The sequence below is a fragment of the Mus musculus genome, chromosome 1 (genome assembly GCF_000001635.26).
Source record: "Mus musculus strain C57BL/6J chromosome 1, GRCm38.p6 C57BL/6J".
NCBI lineage: Eukaryota > Metazoa > Chordata > Mammalia > Rodentia > Muridae > Mus > Mus musculus.
Window position 1 is genome coordinate 182,499,374 of NC_000067.6, and position 18,585 is coordinate 182,517,958.

Sequence of the window (18,585 nt, forward strand, 5' to 3'; positions counted from 1 at the left end):
CCAAGTGCCGAGATTACAGTTGTCTAGCATCTGTGTGGCTCTGGAATGCATTTCCTTTATAGCTGCTTGGTTTTCTTTAAAGCTATCATGTTTGCACTGTCTGTATTTACACTGCTGGCTGTGTACCCTGGGAATGGAGAGGCACATGTATATATAAATTCTGCCTTGGCTGCTGTACAACTGTGACAGACCATCTCTAGTCTGTCTTTCTTGCCCGGAGAGCCTCATACTGGCTTCTGTCCAGCACCCGGGACAAGGGCAGGGACAAGGGTCAGAGACAGGTCACTGTAGCACTTATCGCTCATGAGAGTCCCCAAGGCTGTGCCTCCCCAGGGTGGGAGCTGGCAGCTGTTGACCATGTCCATGCTTAGCCCGGAGGTTACTGAGCCGCCTGTGACCACTGTCTACAGAATGCCAATCTGTCACCCAGGCTGCCTCACATCATCCCGGATGACACCAAAACTTCAGATTGAGCCCCAGAGGCCTCCTGTGTCCTGTCATCTACTCCCACTGGACTTTGTTTCTGTGACAAAACAGAGATAGAATATCTCCATCCAAATAGAGAGACCAGACTTGGGCTACACATATTTACTTTAGGATTATAAAACTCTGAGGTAAAATGACTGACAGTTTGAGGAAGGTGGGGGAGGCGGGGTTCTCGAGTCTAGAACCAGCACTGAAAGGACATTACTGTGGCCAGGGGAGTGGCCGAGGGTCTCACAGCCAGCCTGGCCCCCTTCATCTTTTACCTGGGGACACACTAAAAAATTCTGACTTCCTGTGGTGCAGTCCTCCAGGGTTCCCATCCAGGGTGTGTCTTGCTGCAGGCAGAGTTCATGCCTCTTGCCCGAGACCTGGCCTCCTCTGTTCTGTTTCTAGTTTTTCACTTCTCTGGCATGTTCCACACACCTGTTTGTCTTCCAGGACCAGAAGGCACCATAAGCCTCATCACCACGCCTCCAGACTCTTCAGACTCTAGGTTCTTTATCCTCTCAGCCCCCTGTAGCTTCGGCTCACTTTGTTCCTTGGCCCAGGCTCTCCCTTCCTGTGGCCTTTCCTTCCCTGGGTGTGACCCGCCCTTCTCACATTGTCCTAGGCACCACTCTGTCCCATCGGCTAAACAGGAGGCAAACAAAACAGACATGACAGTTGCCCACTGAGTCCATGACCCAGGAGCCTTGGACACTAAGGCTGGAGGGGCAGCAGTCACTTTGGGCAGGGACACTGGCCCAGCCTGGGTGGTGAGAAACTAAGCCAGAGAGACCCAGTTGGCCCACTGGAGGCCGACGGATACACACAAATGTGGTTAGAAATCTAGGTCTGGCCCTGATGCTGCTGCCGCTTAACAATGGGTGAACTTTGCCGCCTTTCTTTTCATCCCGTGCAAGCCTTAGTCACCTTTGGCAGTTTTGTTCTGGGAGGTGTGAAGCTGGCAGAGGGCTTGGGGAGGAGGGGCAGGGATTGCCACTGAGGTGGGAGTGAGAGAGGGAGGGGACAGTGCTGTGCCATAGCTCTGTCTCACGATTCTGGACAAGTCTTTGGCAGTGCTTCCAAAGTTGCAGAAAGTGCTGCTGTCCAAACAAAGGGACCGGATCATGGAAGTCAAGGTCAATATGGAGGTCAAGGTCAACACAGAGGTCAAGGTCAATATGGAGGTCAAGGTCAGCCCTGAGGTCAAAGTTAACATGGAGGTCAAGGCCAGCACTGAGGTCAAGGTCAGCAATGGCATTAAGCTCAACACAGAGGTCAAGGTCAACACTGAAGTCAGGGTCCATGTGGAGGTCAAGGTCAGCACTGAGGTCGAGGTCAATGTGGAGGTCAAGGCCGGCACTGAGGTCAAAGCCATGTTTGCATAATTGCTTAAGAGCCAAGAGGGGCTCCTACAGGGAAAGCCCCACTCCCTGTTTCACTAGACCAAATTTTCAGGGGAAATCTAGTTTCTCTTTACACCAACTAGGCTGGGCCCTGGACCTGAGAATCACAGGCCCTCTGGGGTCCCTTCTCTTCTTGGTTCCCTGACAGAGAACAAAGTTGCAAGGGTCTCCGGAGCCGGCCTCTTCCTGTTCCTGAATCTGTGGTTATGCTATGGGTTTCTTTCCGATGTGTTCTCCCAGAGACTCCTGCCTTGTCAGACCAGCATCTACTTCTTGATGTATCTATTCCTCAACTAATCAGTGATATTCTCTCTAGTCTGGGGTACCTGAGAAGACCTTTTATCCATGGGCCCTTGGGGTCTCTACAAATTCAGACTTTCTCTCTCCATTTTAATTGGTTTGGCCAAAGCCAGTTAAAGCCAGAGTCTGGGCTTTTCCACACCTTGGACTCAGCCTTGGAGACTCACTTAGCCTTCTGGGATGAAAAGGCTAATTGTTTCCCATTGCTCTGGCCCCTATGAGCACCCCTAGATCCCACAGCCTTCCTACCACACCAAAAACTGCAGACAGGTCCCTGTTGGCACCCCAGACCCTGCTCTAGGACAGGCCTTATGAATGGTTCCTTTAATCTTCTGGGCTCTCTTCTGAAAAGATAAATTCATTCAGGACTATGGTCAGTAAATTTCCAGAGCCGTACTCCTGGTCTCTGCACTCCGTGTGGCCGCCCCGTGTCCAGGCCAGGGTCCCTTGTACCACTGCAGGGGATGTCTGTGGCTGGGTTACTCATATTTGCAGCTGTTTGTGGGTTACTAAGGGAAAGATGAAATATTTGTTGGGTGTTTTCTCTTTCATTTCCTTCATCCATCAACATCTTTCCTTCCCAAATAAGAAAGTGATGCAAAGTGGAGAAGCCCCCAGGGGACCAGGACATGCTGGGCTCTGCACAGCATTACCACATCGGAAGGCAACAGCTTGTGGATAAATTCTGGCCGTGCATTGCTTCAGCTTAGCCCTGCCATGGCTATGAGGGAGTTGCAAGCCCAGAGAAGGAAGATCCCGTCATTCAGAAACTTCAAACCCAGGCCAGAGTAGTGTTTAATCTTAGGGAAGGGAGAGGCAGGACTCAGCCCAGCCAGCTCCATCACTCCTGAAAGGCCTCCTTGTGCCTCGAAAGTTCTGATGGTTACTTTTTTCATTTGTGCTTAACTTTCTGTGGTTCTTCTGTCCCCATCTCTGTGCATTCAGGCAGGAGGGCGCTACCACCCTCCAACCTAGCCTTAGGCTACGCCAAGGCACTTGGGCAGCTAGCACACCACTAGTAAGGACAGCCATAGAGACTTGATCCCAATGATGGTGGTGAACATTGGTCTGGACAGGGAAGAGTAGGGTGGTGGGGTGGACGGCTGGGACTGAGTGAGGAGAGTCGGGGAAAGGGAAGGGCCTAAGGTGTGGAGGATAGGCACAGCTCAGGGTGGGGAGGTCAGGAAGTTTGGAATCTGACCTGTCCAGCTCCCTGGGGAGGGCAGAGGAGGAGGGGTATTGAGACTGGGGTTCCTTCTTAATGCTTCACTTTCTGATATCAGCCTGTCCCAGCCTGTCGGCCCCCCCAGGCTGATATCAGTCACTTGTATTTTAGCTGCACCAGCAGTCTCTAAGGGTTTGAGAAAACAAATAAAGATGCTATTATCAGAATGTTCAGGACATCCGGCCACTCTGCAGGTCACAGGGCACCCTGGTCTGGAGATGCATTCCCACACACATCCAACCAGTGCTTTAGAACGGACCCAGAACTGGGAAACTGAGGAAAAAGACAGGCCTGACAGAAACTCAGAGAAGTCCTCCCCACCCCCTCCTCCCTTGAAGCTCCTCCCAGTGCTGGAGGGAAGCCTGGTACTCCTCTCCCAGGTGCTCAGATATCCCAAAAACACTGACACACTTCCCGCAAGCTGGCCATGGCTACAATGTTGCTGTAACCTTAATCTTGCCTCAGTTAAATTGCTGCAATGCTCGAGGTGTGTGGCGCTGTCTTTGGCGTGTTCGGCATGTACCACCGATCACTGCCACCCATCTGGGGATCCTCCTCGCTGGCCACCACCACACTGTGTGACCCTCCGTGGCCTTGTGCCCGAGACCCTGTGATGCTTTAGGTGTGCACAGCTTTACCCTTATCCACCCCTTTGCTAGTGGTTCCGACTGGGGTGTTTCCATCATTCCCACACTGGGAACATCTCAGCCCATCTGAGGGAGTGTTCCTAGCAAGGCCCAGAATGCAGCTGACTTCGAAAGAACATCCCTCGCCCTCCCCTGCCCCCCACTGAAGGGCTCTCTAGCAGGCCTAAGCATTGCAAGCAGGTCTCACCCACCCTCCTTCCCTCTCCCTTGCTAGACAGTTAGATTACACCCCTAAAACTAGTCCCCAAGGCCTGTTCCCTTATTTAGGCACTGACTCATTCCCGAGACTAAACACCAAGGTCCAACAATCATTATTTGGTGACACAGGCTAATCTGTCCAATCAGGACTTACCAATTCATCCTAGCACAGACTCTCTTTTTCTCCTTGAAAATCCACTCCTGCAAAAACCACCTGCTGCTTCTTGCTGTCTGCTTTTTCCCAATCCAGAGGTAGCTCTGCCCCCCACCCCCACCCCCGGTCCCTCCATGGTAATAAATCTCTTTTGTGCAGAGAATTTGGTGTATGGGTGTGTCCTGTACAGACTCTGAAGGGACTCCCATCCCCTTCACCATCCAAGACTTCTCTGCCCCAAATGTCAAGAGTGGTACCCAGGAGAAAGCCTGCTTCCAGTCCTGCTGGGTTTGTGGCTCATTCCTGTGCTGGCTCCCTTCCTCCCCTCACTGGTCCTCAGCTGCATGGATAATAAAGATCATGGAAGCAGCTCCTAGCTGCATTCCTGCCTTCACCATTACTGTCGTCTCCATCCCACCTGGCACCTTGTGGGGGAAGGGACAAGCCAATCTCCTGCCCTAAGCAGCCCAGAGAGGGAGAGAACCCCAGTTCTCAGACAGCTAAAGGGTCTTGACTTTAAAAGGCATAAGAAGGAATGACCCAAATGACAATCTAGGGTCCCCCTGGAGCTAGCTGTGTGGTTTCCTCTAGAGGAAACACCCAGCCCAGAGCCAGGCCTGTGACAGGGTGATGATAAGTCACTCTGGGCCTGGTTTGCTCTTACTCATTCCACACACAGCCTGGCAACAAGCCAGAAGAGGCTTCCCCTAATGGGAGTTCCCAGCATTTGTGCGATCTGATCTTCTCGTTTCCATCTGGCTTGGGGAGGGCAGGAGTCGGGACTGTAGCCCCTCCTCATCAACATAAGGTCATCCTCTCTTGTGCGAGAAAGACCCCAGTTCATCCCATCTTTCTCTCCCCTGCTGTGGGGACTCTCTGAAAGAGGCAGTGGGGTGAGGGGGAGGCTGCAGGGGCTCACACCCCTTCCCCAGCTCACTGCCTCCCGCACCCACGGAAGAGGGGAGGGGGCTCCTGTTATCCACTGAGGCTCCTGCTCTCCAGCAGCCATCCTTCCTCTCCCCCAGCTAGACATAGAGGGATGCAAAGGATGCAAGCTGAGCAACACCAGAATGGTGGGGGAGGGGTGGTGGGGGAGGGGTTCTCTCTGGTCTCCAGAGGGATAAAGGAACCCCCAGAGGTCCGGGTCTCAGGAGCACCTTAGAGTCAGAAGTCTCAAGATGTCCTGTTGTGTGGGAAAAGGAAAAAGGACTCAAATGTCCTCACGGTTCCCATTTCACAGATGGGTAATTGAAAACTGATGACTAACATTCCCAGGGTGTTGGAGGCAAGCACAAGAGCCCAGGCTGTGTGTTGTAGGAGCCCAGGCTGTGCAGTGCAGGAACCCAGGCTGTGTGTTGTAGGAGCCCAGGCTGTGCAGTGCAGGAACCCAGGCTGTGTGTTGTAGGAGCCCAGGCTGTGTGGTATAGGAGCCCAGGCTGTGTGGTATAGGAGCCCAGGCTGTGTGGTATAGGAGCCCAGGCTGTGTGGTTTGGGAGCCCAGGCTGTGTAGTGCAGGAGCCCAGGCTATGTGGTATAGGAACCCAGGCTGTGCAGTGCAGGAGCCCAGGCTATGTGGTATAGGAGCCCAGGCTGTACAGTGCAGGAGCCCAGGCTGTGTGGCACTAATAGCCTCTGGCTCTAGGGAAGAAACAGCCAGAAGCTGTGACCGTTACAACTCCAATGCACTGGAGCAGAGGAATCTAGAACTTTCCCCAGTACCACACCCCTCTGTCACATCTCTGAGAACACCATGGTCACCACGCTGGGTGCTGATGCTGGTCCTATCCAGGCATGGAAATGGGTGGGGTGATGGGACCTCTTCTGAGCACACTCCCCTCTGACATTGTCCCCGAAGATCTTATTAAACCTTCCCCATGCCTCAGCCTTTTGTGTGCTGTAAATCATTCCATTTCATCTTCAGGATTTTTATACTCATTTTATGGAAGAGCACTCTTGCTGTTCAATGTGACGGAGCTAAGGAGCTAGCCTCTAATCTGGGCACCAAAGCCCCACCCTCTGCTGCACTTTCATTGCCATACTCACATTTAGTGGAATTTAAATAAAACCTACAAGTTTAGTTCCTCTACCGGTCATGACGGTGCACACCTATAATCCTCGTATGTGGGAAACCGAGGCAGGAAGACCTTGAATTTAGAGAGAGAGCTATGCAGTGAGACCTCATTTCAGAAAACAGAAGACCAAGTTCAGTTCCTCAGTTGCACACCTCACACTTTAAGTGTCACTTAGCGACACGGCTGGCGGTTAGAATACTGGATAGCGTAGTTGGACATTTACATCATTGATAAGTGCTCTGTGGGGACAGAGCTGGTCTAGTCTGTTTCATTACACACCTTCTAGGCCACCTCTTTCTGGAACTCACCATCCACACAGTGTTGTGGCCAGGATCCCACTGAACTTCACAGGACATGAAGTCCTAACTGCTGGAGCCCTGGAGAGGGGCTTTCCCAGAGCTAATACCATTGGGAGCTAAGGGAGAGCATGGTCCCTGACTTAGTACTCTGCTCTTAGGCATAGTTGTGCTGACAGATTTTAAAGTCACAGAATGTTACAAGTGTGGGCCTTAGGAAAATCTGACCCAACCCTTTCTTCTCAGACATGGTGACTGGGTCGATACAGGGGTGTGGCGTGACACCTAGTGGTGGTGCCAGACAGCTGGTGGCAAGCCAGACAAGCCAAAGATCATATCCTGATCCACAGACCTAGAGCCCTGTCACCCTGCTACCTACTGGGCACGCCACGGCTTCAGAGGAGAGTCACGGATAGCTGGAAGCTCTGATGGCTTCCCACCACTTCTGCTACCACAGTCAAGTACAGAGCTGGAGACCAGGAGGAGCTGTAGCCTTGCTGTCTGATGTCCACAGCTGGAGCCAGCCAGGACAAGAAAGGGAAGGCTTTGGGCAAAACAGCAGCTTAGCCTCCACCAGAGCCAGGCTTCTGCTGCCTTAGCTACAGCAGGAAAAACAGCTGGGAGGCTGACAGCAGCTTTGCAAATGTTTGCAGCAGAAAGGAAGCTGCGGAAGCCATGACTCATAGATGCTAAAGTGCTCCGGGAGGGGCCTCTATGGGGCAGGGCAGGATGAGAGATAGGGGCTGGGGTGGGGCTGGTAGAAGAGCCATGAGGAGAGAAGGATGGGTTTGCTTTCTTCATCAAACCAGCCCAAACCAGTTTCCTGGTCATGGTCTTTCTTTTCTTTTCTTTTCTTTTCTTTTCTTTTCTTTTCTTTTCTTTTCTTTTCTTTTCTTTCTCTTCTCTTCTCTTCTCTTCTCTTCTCTTCTTTTCTTTCTTTTCTTTTAAACTACAGGCAGCTGCTGCTACTGATGCTTTCTTCTTCTTCTTCTTCTTCTTCTTCTTCTTCTTCTTCTTCTTCTTCTTCTTCTTCTTCTTCTTCCTCTTCTCTTCCTCCTCCTCCTTCTTGTTCTTGTTCTTATACTACTACTACTTTTTCTCCTCCTCCTCCTTCCTACTACTACGACTATGATTATTATCATCATCATCATTAAATTTGGTGTTTCTGAGGTAAGGTCTTGCAACATAGATCAGGTTAGCCTGTTAGCAATCCTCCTGTCTCAGCTTCCTGAGTACTGGGATTGCAGGCATGCACCACTGTGCTTGACATCTCTATATGTTACGTTAAAAGAGATGCCTGCCTAAGATCAAAAATTCAGGTGACAGCAGATGCTAGCGAGGATGTGGAGAAAGAGGAACACTCCTCCATTGTTGGTGGGATTGCAAGCTTGTACAACCACTCTGGAAATCAGTCTGGCAGCTCCTCGGAAAATTGGACACAGTACTACCGGAGGATCCCCCAATACCTCTCCTGGGCATATATCCAGAAGATGTTCCAACCGGTAAGAAAGACACATGCTCCACTATGTTCATAGCAGCCTTATTTATAATAGCCAGAAGCTGGAAAGAACCCAGATGCCCCTCAACAGAGGAATGGATACAAAAAATGTGGTATATTTGCACAATGGAGTACTACTCAGCTATTAAAAAGAATGAATTTATGAAATTCCTAGGCAAATGGTTGGACCTGGAGGGCATTATCCTGAGTGAGGTAACCCAATCACAAAAGAACTCAAATGATATGTACTCACTGATAAGTGGATATTAGCCCAGAAACTTAGAATACCCAAGATATAAGTTACAATTTGCAAAACACATGAAACTCAAGAAGAACGAAGACCAAAGTGTGTACACTTTGCCCCTTCTTAGAATTGGGAACAAAACACCCATGGAAGGAGTTACAGAGACAAAGTTTGGAGCTGAGACAAAAGGATGGACCATCTAGAGATTGCCATATCCAGGGATCCATCCCATAATCAGCCTCCAAACGCTGACACCATTGCACACACACACTAGTAAGATTTTGCTGAAAGGACCCTGATATAGCTATCTCTTGTGAGACTACGCCGGGGCCTAGCAAACACATAAGTAGATGCTCACAGTCAGCTATTGAATGGATCACAGGGCCCCCAATGGAGGAGCTAGAGAAAGTACCCAAGGAGCTAAAGGGATCTGCAACCCTATAGGTGGAACAACATTATGAACTAACCAGTACCCCGGAGCTCTTGACTCTAGCTGCATACGTATCAAAAGATGGCCTAGTCAGCCATCACTGGAAAGAGAGGCCCATGCAAACTTTATATGCCCCAGTACAGGGGAATGCCAGGGCCAAAAAGTGGGAGTGGGTGGGTAGGGGCGTGGGGGGGAGGGTATGGGGGACTTTTGGGATAGCATTGAAAATGTAAATGAGGAAAATACCTAATTAAAAAAAAAGAGATGCCTGCAAATCCTAAGAGAAGAGCATCATACAAAATTCTTGTCTGGTATTCTTTGAAACTGGCACGTTTAACAAGAACAAGATGGGACTGAGGAGCTGTCACAGTTGAGAGGTGCCCTGGGGGCCAGTACGGCGATGCAATGTGGCATTCTGGAGAGACCCTGAGATGCAAAGGGTCACTGGGGAAACCTGAGGAGTCTGTGTGAAGCACTGACCTTAGGAGAATGCACTGATGCTGGTTCATCTATGGTAGTAAACGTATCACACTCATGTGCGATGTCATTAAGACTGGAAACTATTCTGATTCTCTGCAGCACCTGCTTGGTTCTTCTGTAAATCTAAATTTATTCTAAAAGCACAAAATTTCATCTATTAAAATGAAACAAACAAACAAACAAACAAACAAACAATGCCTATTCCAAAGGGAAAGCAAAACTCACAAAAAATGGGTGGCCTGCCCAAATCATAAGGGCTCCTCTGTGTGGGGAGAGTAAGACCAGACCCACCATCAGGGCCCCAGCTCCCACAGAGCTGCCTTCCTGCTGCATCTCTGATGAGGGAAACACAGGGAGACTGTCCAGAAGAGCACCCAGCAGCCAAACACCGCCTGGTAGGTGTTCTGGGAGCCAAATGAAGGTGCAGCCAAAGTGGCCCACTTCAAGGGCCCAGAGATCACAGACCTACTGTTTGAACAGCTGTGTCAGCACTGGAAACCATATGCTCTCGCCTGGCCCTCAGAGCCTGCTGGGCACAGGATCCATCCCCATCAGCAGTTACAGAGAGCTGAGAGGCTGGCCTCTGGGCCGGCCTAGCTGAGTGAGGCTCAGCCTTTCCTTCCCAGCCTTCCTTGAAGAAGGGCAGAATCTTTTCCTGTGCTGAGTCCATGCCTTGGCCAACCACGTTCTGCAATGCAGGCGGGAGCACCGCTGTGCCTCTGTGTATGCCCATGCCCATGCACACGCACATAAACACACACACACACACACACACACACACACACAGGGAGGGCGGGGGAGAGCATTTGAGGCAGGGCCAGAAGCTGAGCCTCCCAGGAATGCAGGTGAGAGACTGAGTAAAGCACTTGAGGGCAGCACTGTAAGGGGTGTGGGAGGGTGTGGACAGACGCAGGGACGTGTGTACAAGTCCAAAGAGGGCATTTGCCCAGGCTCACTGGGCAAGTGAACACATTTGGGTAGGGGGCACAAATGGAGAAAATGAAACATCCTCTCTCAGCTCGGCATGGAGGACTCAGACCCCGTCAGTTATAAAATGAGTGCAGTACTTGGCATCAGACCAGGGCTCTCACAGTGACTGGGGCGCAGCCTTACATGGACCCTCCTGCCTCTGCACTTTCGGGTTTTCAGATCTGCATAGCATGCGTAAGACTGTCTACTTGGGATTCGGGATGCCACAGTGTAACCAAACCCAACCCAACCCAACGCCACCATCTGGCCCAAACGCCATTGTTTCACAGGCGATCCCTTTTGCTCACCTACCGGACCAAGGAATGGGAAAAAGCTGGCTGTGCACAGGCTCAATTTTAGTGATTGACTGTCTGCTGCCACAGGGATTGAACCTAGGACCTCATCCATGCATGCTGGCCAAGCACTGTACTGCTATCCCACCCCACAGCAAGAATAGCTTTCGAGGGCTGAATGCCACATACCAGTGGGTTTGATAGCATCTTATTTACCCTTCCTTCCTTCTGCAGTTTGGGACAACTGAGGTCCTCAGGGATGCCTGGGCCACGGTCTCCCAACTGCTGACATTACTGGAACCCATGTCTCAGCCACAGCCCTGATCTGTTGCTTCTCAGCCTTTTGGGATTTGGAGATGTTAGTCCCAACCCTGCAGAGCCTGTGTCTGCCACAGCCCTTCTATTGCCTCTGAGCCTTGTGGGACTTGGCGATGGTACCCGCCCTTCAGGATCTCATGCCCAGAGGTCAGCGTAAGGGTGAGAGTTCAGTAAGCTGCATTTCACCACCCATGATCTCCTTAGAGTCCTCCAGAATAAAAAGCCAAACGAAAATAAAATGGCTTATCTGCTACTTCCAGAAACCTTAAATGCTAGACCAATTACGGAGAAACTTTAGGAAGGTTTACATTTCTCTTCTGGACATATAGCAAACAGCTTCTCCCAGGAGTTTAACCCTTGTGGCCCCTCCCAAACTGCCTGATGGAACCGAAATGGGTCTTTTGTTTTGTTTTGTTTTGTTTTGTTTTGTTTTGTTGAGACAGGGTTTCTCTGTATATCCCTGGCTATCCTGGAGCTTGCTCTGTAGACCAGGCTGACTTCGAACTCAGAAATACGCCTGCCTCTGCCTCCCAAGTGCTGGGATTAAAGGCGTGCGCCACCACTGCCCAGCGCGAAATGGGTCTTAACTCAGGTACTTGTTCTGTGCGGCTCGCCCCTTAGGCCGTGGGCAGACTTTTGAAGTGGCTGTATAGGCTTCGCTAGCACTCAGCAACTGCTGTATTTTCCTAGATCCTTCAAATGCTCCCAGGTTGGTCAAAATCTCAATCAACTTCCAGCCCTGTCACCTCCATTTCCTCTAAGCAGTGGCTTGTCCCCACAGGACACTCATCTTAGGCATCTAGGATGCCTGGTCTGCTCTCTTTCCTGGCGAGAGAGGGCAGAGGCGGGAGGCCTGCTTTCTGCAGTGAGAAAACTCTATGGAATTTTAGGAATCCTCACTCAGCAAAGTTGTGTTCCAACTGGGTTCTGTTCTCTCTAGAGGTTGCCCTGTCCTGAGAGTTTGCACAGGCTAGCACATCCCCCACAGGGTGGTACTTCTGCAGGCCTCTTTCTAGGGAGGCCATCTTGGCACTTAAAGCACTAGTGCTGGGGTCAGACAAATGTGTCTGAACACCAGGCCTGTTCTCTCTGGTATGGCAATGCTCATCTGTAAAATGAGAGCGATCGGGGGTATCTTAGAGTGTGGGCAAGCATGATTTAGTGACTGGCTTATTAAATGGTGGCTGCCATCAGTATGAGATCGGAACTCCTAGGAAGTGGGCATAGGAAGGTGGTGAATTCTAGAGAGCCAGTTTTTTTATAGTGGACTTGTCTGGGAAGCCCACTGAGGCAGATAGCAGGCTTCTGGTTTATCAGAGCAAGTAATCTGCCCTGAATAATTAAAGGGTCATGTTTATTACATAGAAGAAAAAGTGAAGGTGGATTATCATTGCTGAGACTCACCAGATGCCTGGGGTGGGGTGGGGCGTTCAGAAGCTGGAGAGCCTAGAGCCCTAATTCTCAGACAGGGCCCTCCCAATCCTGACCGATGCTTGGGTTAGTTTGAATCATTCCGATTGTTCACATTCACACTGCTTTCCCTGGTGAGCTCCTGCGGGGAGCAGCAGGCATGGCAGAGCTGGCCCTGGTGCTTCCCACTTCCTCTCAGCAGTGAAAGGATTCCCCTTCCTTCACACTGAGTCACTGCCTCCTCTCGGACCTGTCTTGGACCTCACAGACCTTCCGTTTTAGCATTGTGACCGGCGAGGGGGCAGCCCCAGGAGACAAGAAATCCAGGGAGCTTCTGAAAATGGAAGTCACCACACAGCTGGGGGAGAGAAGCCACAGAACTTGCAGTTGACACAGCACAGCTTGCTCCAGACCCCACTACTTACCCAGGGCTCCTTGGCAGATGTCTGTGCGGGTGGCTCCTCCAATAATGAACTGGGGGTCAGCGCAGATCTCCTGGAAACAAACACACAGAGCATGGTCAGCACGGTGGCCAGGAGCCTCGGTTCCCAGTGGTTGCTTCAAGCCCCTCCTCATGCTGCTCAGCTCTGAGGAACGTTTCATAGTCAGACCTCCATGCTAGGAGGAAGTCCTATGACCCTGCTCCATTACACTGTTTACCAGGGCCAGGGAATGCATCAGCATCCTCTGCCAGGTGTTGGGACCTTCCACACTAAGTGGCCCCTGCCCACCATTTTGGCAGCTTCTCTTCCGGGCATGCATGCAAGTGGTTGGGTTTGCATGACATTCATTTTGCCTACATTTTCCAAATGAGTTCACATTTCGATATCTTTTCCCTCTCCTTCTAGGATAAAGCCCCTCTCCCTCATTTATCCCCACCCTTCCCTTTGAGTTCTGTCCTAGAGTTTTTGAGAACCTAAGTCTGGTGACACTCACGGGTCCTCCTCCATCTTTCTAATACACGTGTTTCTTGGGGACGGGTTGAATCCAGCCCTTCTGCCTTCTCTCAGCACTTGGAGAATCCGTGCATTCTGTACCTGCTATGCAAACACCGCATGGAGCCTTATCTCTTGTAGCACTTTAGCGACTAAAGATGAAATCAGCTCCTATTATATGTGGAGAACACCTAAGGAGGTAAAGTGATTGCTTAAAGCTTCTCCGTTCCCCAGTGGTAGAGACAACTGGGATTTGAACTCATTGGTGTCAAGTGCTAATGCATTTATGCCTCTGAGGAGGTTGCTCCCTACAGCCAACATGGAAGATCTCGGCCCTCCCACAGGCTCCTGGGTGTGTTTCCAGATTCTGAAGAGCTCCACCCAAAAGCCACAAAGGAAGTCAGGCCCCAAATCTAAGCTGGTTTGTAGGAGTTTCGCATCTGCATAGTGTGGCTTGACTCTTGGCACTATTCTGTCTACCAGGAGTCTTCTTCCTTGAGAGATGGGTCTATCCTGGCAACCTCCAGCACGCCAGCTCACAGAGCATGCTCACTTCCTGCTCACTTCCTGCTCACTTCCTGCTCACTTCCATGCTCACTTTCTGCTTCCCCATCAGTCTGCCTGACGGATGCAGGGGCAATGAGAAAGCACTTCTGTCTGAGCAGGGAAGCCAACTTTTCCTAAGGTCTGCCAGGCAAGCACTTAACCCTGGGAATGGAGCAGACTGGTCTCAGCTCCAGGAGCCTCTGTCACACCGATCATCCAGGGGCCAAGCTCTTACCCCAGGAGGAGGGCTACCATTATACTTCAGAGACTGCCTCAGGGTCTCCAGAGAAGTCCAAGTTCAGACTTCACAACCTGGATATACTTTAGAAAACTGAGCCCTAGTCACAGCCTGTGGAGCCTGGAATTAAATATGATGTAGCCATACAAGAAAGGAGGGAGGGCTTGAGCCTTGGATTCTGATAAGGCAGTGAGAATCTCAGCCCTGCCACTTACTGCATAAGGTCTAGGATGCTGGTGGGTTACACGACATCCTGAAGCTTGTTCATCTGCATCTGCACAATGGGTTTGAAGAAGACAAATGTACCACCCACACAGGACTGTTCTCAGAGTCAAGTGAATGGCCTTGACAAGTATTCTATCATGACAGCTGAGAGGACCTGAGGTGCCATCCTCGGACGATGCTGGGCCACTCGTCACTGTGGCCTAGCATGGCCACTGCCTTCAGCCTTGGTCATGGTCTATCTCATCTCTTTGCAGTGGAGAGTTCTCTTGCCAGTGTTAGGACAAGAACTCTTCTTCTCTCCGGAAGAGTTGTCAGCCCCCAAGCCACCAACCTGGCTAATCAGCTCCCTTGCCTGCCTTGCTTTCTCTGGATTGCTTCAGCCTTTCTCAGGGGGTCACCTTTAACCCCTTCCTCTCTTATGACTCAACCTCTAGCAAACTCAAGTCATTCACAGCTGAACAACTCTTAAATCAAGCCACAAGTGTTTGTTCTCTCTCTTTCTCTCTCTCTCTCTTTTTTCTCTCTCTCTCCCCTCCCCCTCTTTCTCCTTCTCCTCCACTCTTCTTTTCCTGTACACATCCTTTTTAAATAAGTGAAACACCTAGTTCCCTTCCATTTCTCCTCCTCCAGGGTCTGCAGCCTGTCTGGTCCCTTCCCTTCTCCCATTCAATGACTTTGCTCTATTTCAGTCTCCAAAAACCAGCTAGTGACTCCAGTAGCCACTTTATTAGTATTATTATTATTATTATTATTATTATTTTATTATTGTTGTTGTTATTCCTGTTGCCTGGCCCCACCAGGGTATGACAGGACAGGTCAGGACAGCTAGCCCAACCATGAATGCAGACTTGATTTGTTCTGAGCAAGGTTGACACTCCCAAGCTTTGTTTTTTCCAACTGTCCGATGATGTGTGTAGCCTGCCCTAGGCAGTGTCCCTGAGGTGGCTCTGGAACTCTGTCTTTCTACTCAGGAGGCCCAAAGGCTTTACTATCACCTGTTGAAGGACACTTCTGCCCTCTCTGGGCTTCAGAGACAGAAACTAAGTATACGGTGCCTGGAATATAATAAGTGTTCAATAATTGCTCATTGATTGAATGGAACGTTGGTGGACTCAGATGTGTGTGGGTTGTAAGCATGCCTCAGCCTTGAGTTTCTGCTTTAACTTCCCTTCAATGATGTGCTGTAACCTGGAATTTTAAGCCAAGTAAATTCTTTCTCCCTTCAGTTGCTTCTGATTAGGGTGTCTCCTAACCACAGAAATGATAAAAAGTAAGTCGTAAAACAGTATGCAAATGTGAGGAATGTGTTCTCTGGTATGTGAATAGTCTCCCCGGCCAGGATGTCATCTGAGGCTCACAATGACTGTTCGTTCATTCATTCATTCATTCATTCATTCTTTAAACAGTCAGTGGTTTGTTGTGGATGTCTCAATGCCTGGGCTAGAGTAAGCACTCCCTAAATGCTGGTGAATGAGTGAATGAGTGAATGAATGAATGAATGAATGGATATTGAGAAGGGATGCTACTCCAGCAAGACACTGAGAGCACATGGCAAATAACACAGAACAGCTCAGCGAGAAAACATGTGACTGCGTGTGTTCATGGTGACAACCCCAGGGCAGGAATGTGCACAGGGCAGAGAGCAGCAGGGTGAGGAACAACTCTCGAAGGAGGAGACTTTGAAAGAATGTAAATGAGCCAGACTTGGGGCAAGAGCATGCCTGGGAGATGAGGAGGGTAAGAGAGAAGAGCGGGGTGTCTCCAGGAAACCGAAGCAGCCGCAGCAGCTGCACCAAGTGTGGTAGACAAGAGAGAAAACAGAGTGGCCTCATTGGTCTTATTTTTATCTTCATTTAATGTTGAGACACAGTCTTACTGTGTAGCTCAGGCTAGCCTAGAACTTACTAAACAGCCAAAGCTACAAAGTGTCTTGAGGGCTTCAATCAAGGGTGTGTACCACCATGCCCGGCTGAGGTGAGGAAGGGAGAGCCAGTGATTCACCCTGGGTACCCAGGTGCTCTGAATCCTGTTCCACAGAGACTTCTCTAGTCTTCCTTGCCACTTATCTTCAAATTTGAGTCAAGTTCTCATGTGGTCCAAGCTGGCCTCAAATGAACTCACTGTATAGCCAAGGCCAGCCTCCATCTTCTTCTGTTGTTATTAGTATTTATTTTGTGTGTGTGCACATTCGTGCCTGTGAGATTCTGCACGTGTGCGCCACAGTGTGCATATGAAGGTCAGAGAAAAATTTTGGGGGAGTTGGTTCTCTTTTTCCAGGTGGGTTCTGCAACAGAACTAAGGTCATTAGAAATGACCACCAAAGCCCTTACTCAATGAGCCATCTTTGTGGCCCCAGGCTTTGAATCTCTCATCCTCCCATCTCCACCTCCTGAGTCCTGGAATGGCAGGCATATATTAGCATGCACCTGATTTTATATGGTGCTTGGGATAGAACCCAGGGCTTCATGCATGCTAAGTAAAGACTACCAACTGAGCTATACCCCCGCTAGTCTCTGGTACTTTCAGACTAGACTCAGTAACAAAAGCAGCCTGGGGGAACCAAGAGGATAGAAGCAGGGTATGAATGTCCATTGTCCTAACAGGAATCTAGAAGTTTAGACTTCCTCTCAGTTCCTGGGAAAAGTCAAGTGAGGGTCCCATGGGCATCCACTGGCGATTGAAACCACAAGGGAACGGGAAGGGCTTAAGGGCAGAGACTCTGAGGGTTAGGACAGGAGTATCTAGGAGTTGAGCAGAGGTTTCCGGGTGAGGACTCTAGGTCAGCAAAATAATGAGTAACAGAATCATTGGAGCCCATCGATTCTTTAAGCTACCCTTCAGTTCTTTAAGTTAAAGAGTCCTCTAACTGCACTTTGAGAGCCAGACAAAACCCACGCTGGATAAATACATGTACTTGCATTTACAAGTGCCACATGTACTTGTGACCACCTTTGTCAGCCAGAGCCAGGCTGTGCCCACCCCTTGCCCCCACCCACCCAGCAGTCCCGAGTCTTCTATCCTACTCTGATATCCCCACCCCCACCCCTACTGCCGAGCAGTGTCTCCACCCTCACTCAGATCACCACTAGAGTCCAGTAAAAGTTTCACCCCAGCGGCCCTGTGTCCCTGCGGCTTTGTGAAGCCGAAGGCAGCCTCCAGGGCGTGTCCACTAATGGGATTTGGGGTCCTGTCCTGCGAAGCGCTCTGCGCGCAGCTTGGGGCAGGTCCACTGGCTGGGCCTCAGTCTGCATAGGGAGTCCCCTTAGCAGCAATCGCGGAGCACTACTAAGCAGGGACTACCGAGCCGGGGAGCCAGGGACTTGCAGCCTCCCGGAACCCCGAGTGCCCTTCCAGGCCCTGCCGGCCCTGCCTGTTCCCCTCGCGCTTCCTACCGTGGGCCGCTTCCATTCGATGCCCCGAGTTTTGCTGGAGTAGGGCCCCAACTCCTTATAGCCCAAGGATGACGGCAGGGCGGGGAAGGAAGGATCCTGGAAGAGCGCCCCGGCCTCCAGGCACTCGTTCCGCAGCGTCTCGTAGTCCTGGTTGAGGTACTTGATGGCTCTCTCATGCGACCCCAGCCCCTCGGCCGCTTCGCGGTCCTTGGCCAGCTTTATCGCGATGCCCGCCATGGTAGCGATCCGGTTGGCGCACTGCACGGAGAAAGGGGTCGCGGAGAGGCGGGGCACGGCACTCGGCTGGGGCGCGGCCGGGCCCGGGGCGCTGCAGCGGACTGCGGGAGCCGCTGCTGCGGGGATGATTCACCGGCGGGAAGCGCCTGGGCCGTGCGCGGGGTGTGGCCTCCGCCTCCCCAGGCCTGCTCGGCGCCGGGCTCCGGACGCGGCTCGCCGGCGACCTGCACAGTGCCAGCCCGACCGTGAGGACTACGGGGCCGATGCTGCCACCTTCGGACGGCTCTCGGGATGGCGCGGCCCGGTGGGGAGGGCGAGCGGGGGGTGTTGGGGGGACGACAATCGCAAGTTGGGGAGCGAAGTTGTCAAACCCCAGCCATTGGGGAGTAAGGCTGGGCGAAACTCAGCAATGACTGTCCAGAAAACATCGGATGAGTCAGGAGCGGATGAGGGAGGGAGCGCGGCGACTAAGCCAGTTGCCACTCATTGGGCTCAGGATCGAAAGAGAGCTCTGCAGGCTCTGGGCACACATGTTACCTACCACCCCCAAATTTGTGAGAAATGGCTACTGGTGTGTCCATCTTACAGATGAGAAACTGAGCTC

The 18,585-nt window shown here is 51.2% G+C and overlaps 1 protein-coding gene across 1 annotated transcript in view; it reads right to left on the reverse strand.

The window, feature by feature from the left end:
* The window catches only part of Capn2 (calpain 2), a 50,358-nt gene extending 32,121 nt beyond the window's left edge, over positions 1-18,237 (reverse strand). Inside the window, exons 1-2 of the mRNA NM_009794.4 lie at positions 17,745-18,237; positions 12,834-12,903 (exon numbers count right to left, since the gene is read on the reverse strand). Of these exons, the coding sequence (NP_033924.2) occupies positions 12,834-12,903; positions 17,745-17,981 (307 nt within the window). The 5' untranslated portion in view covers positions 17,982-18,237. The remainder of the gene's footprint in view (positions 1-12,833; positions 12,904-17,744) is intronic.
* Between the last annotated feature and the right edge of the window lie 348 nt (positions 18,238-18,585).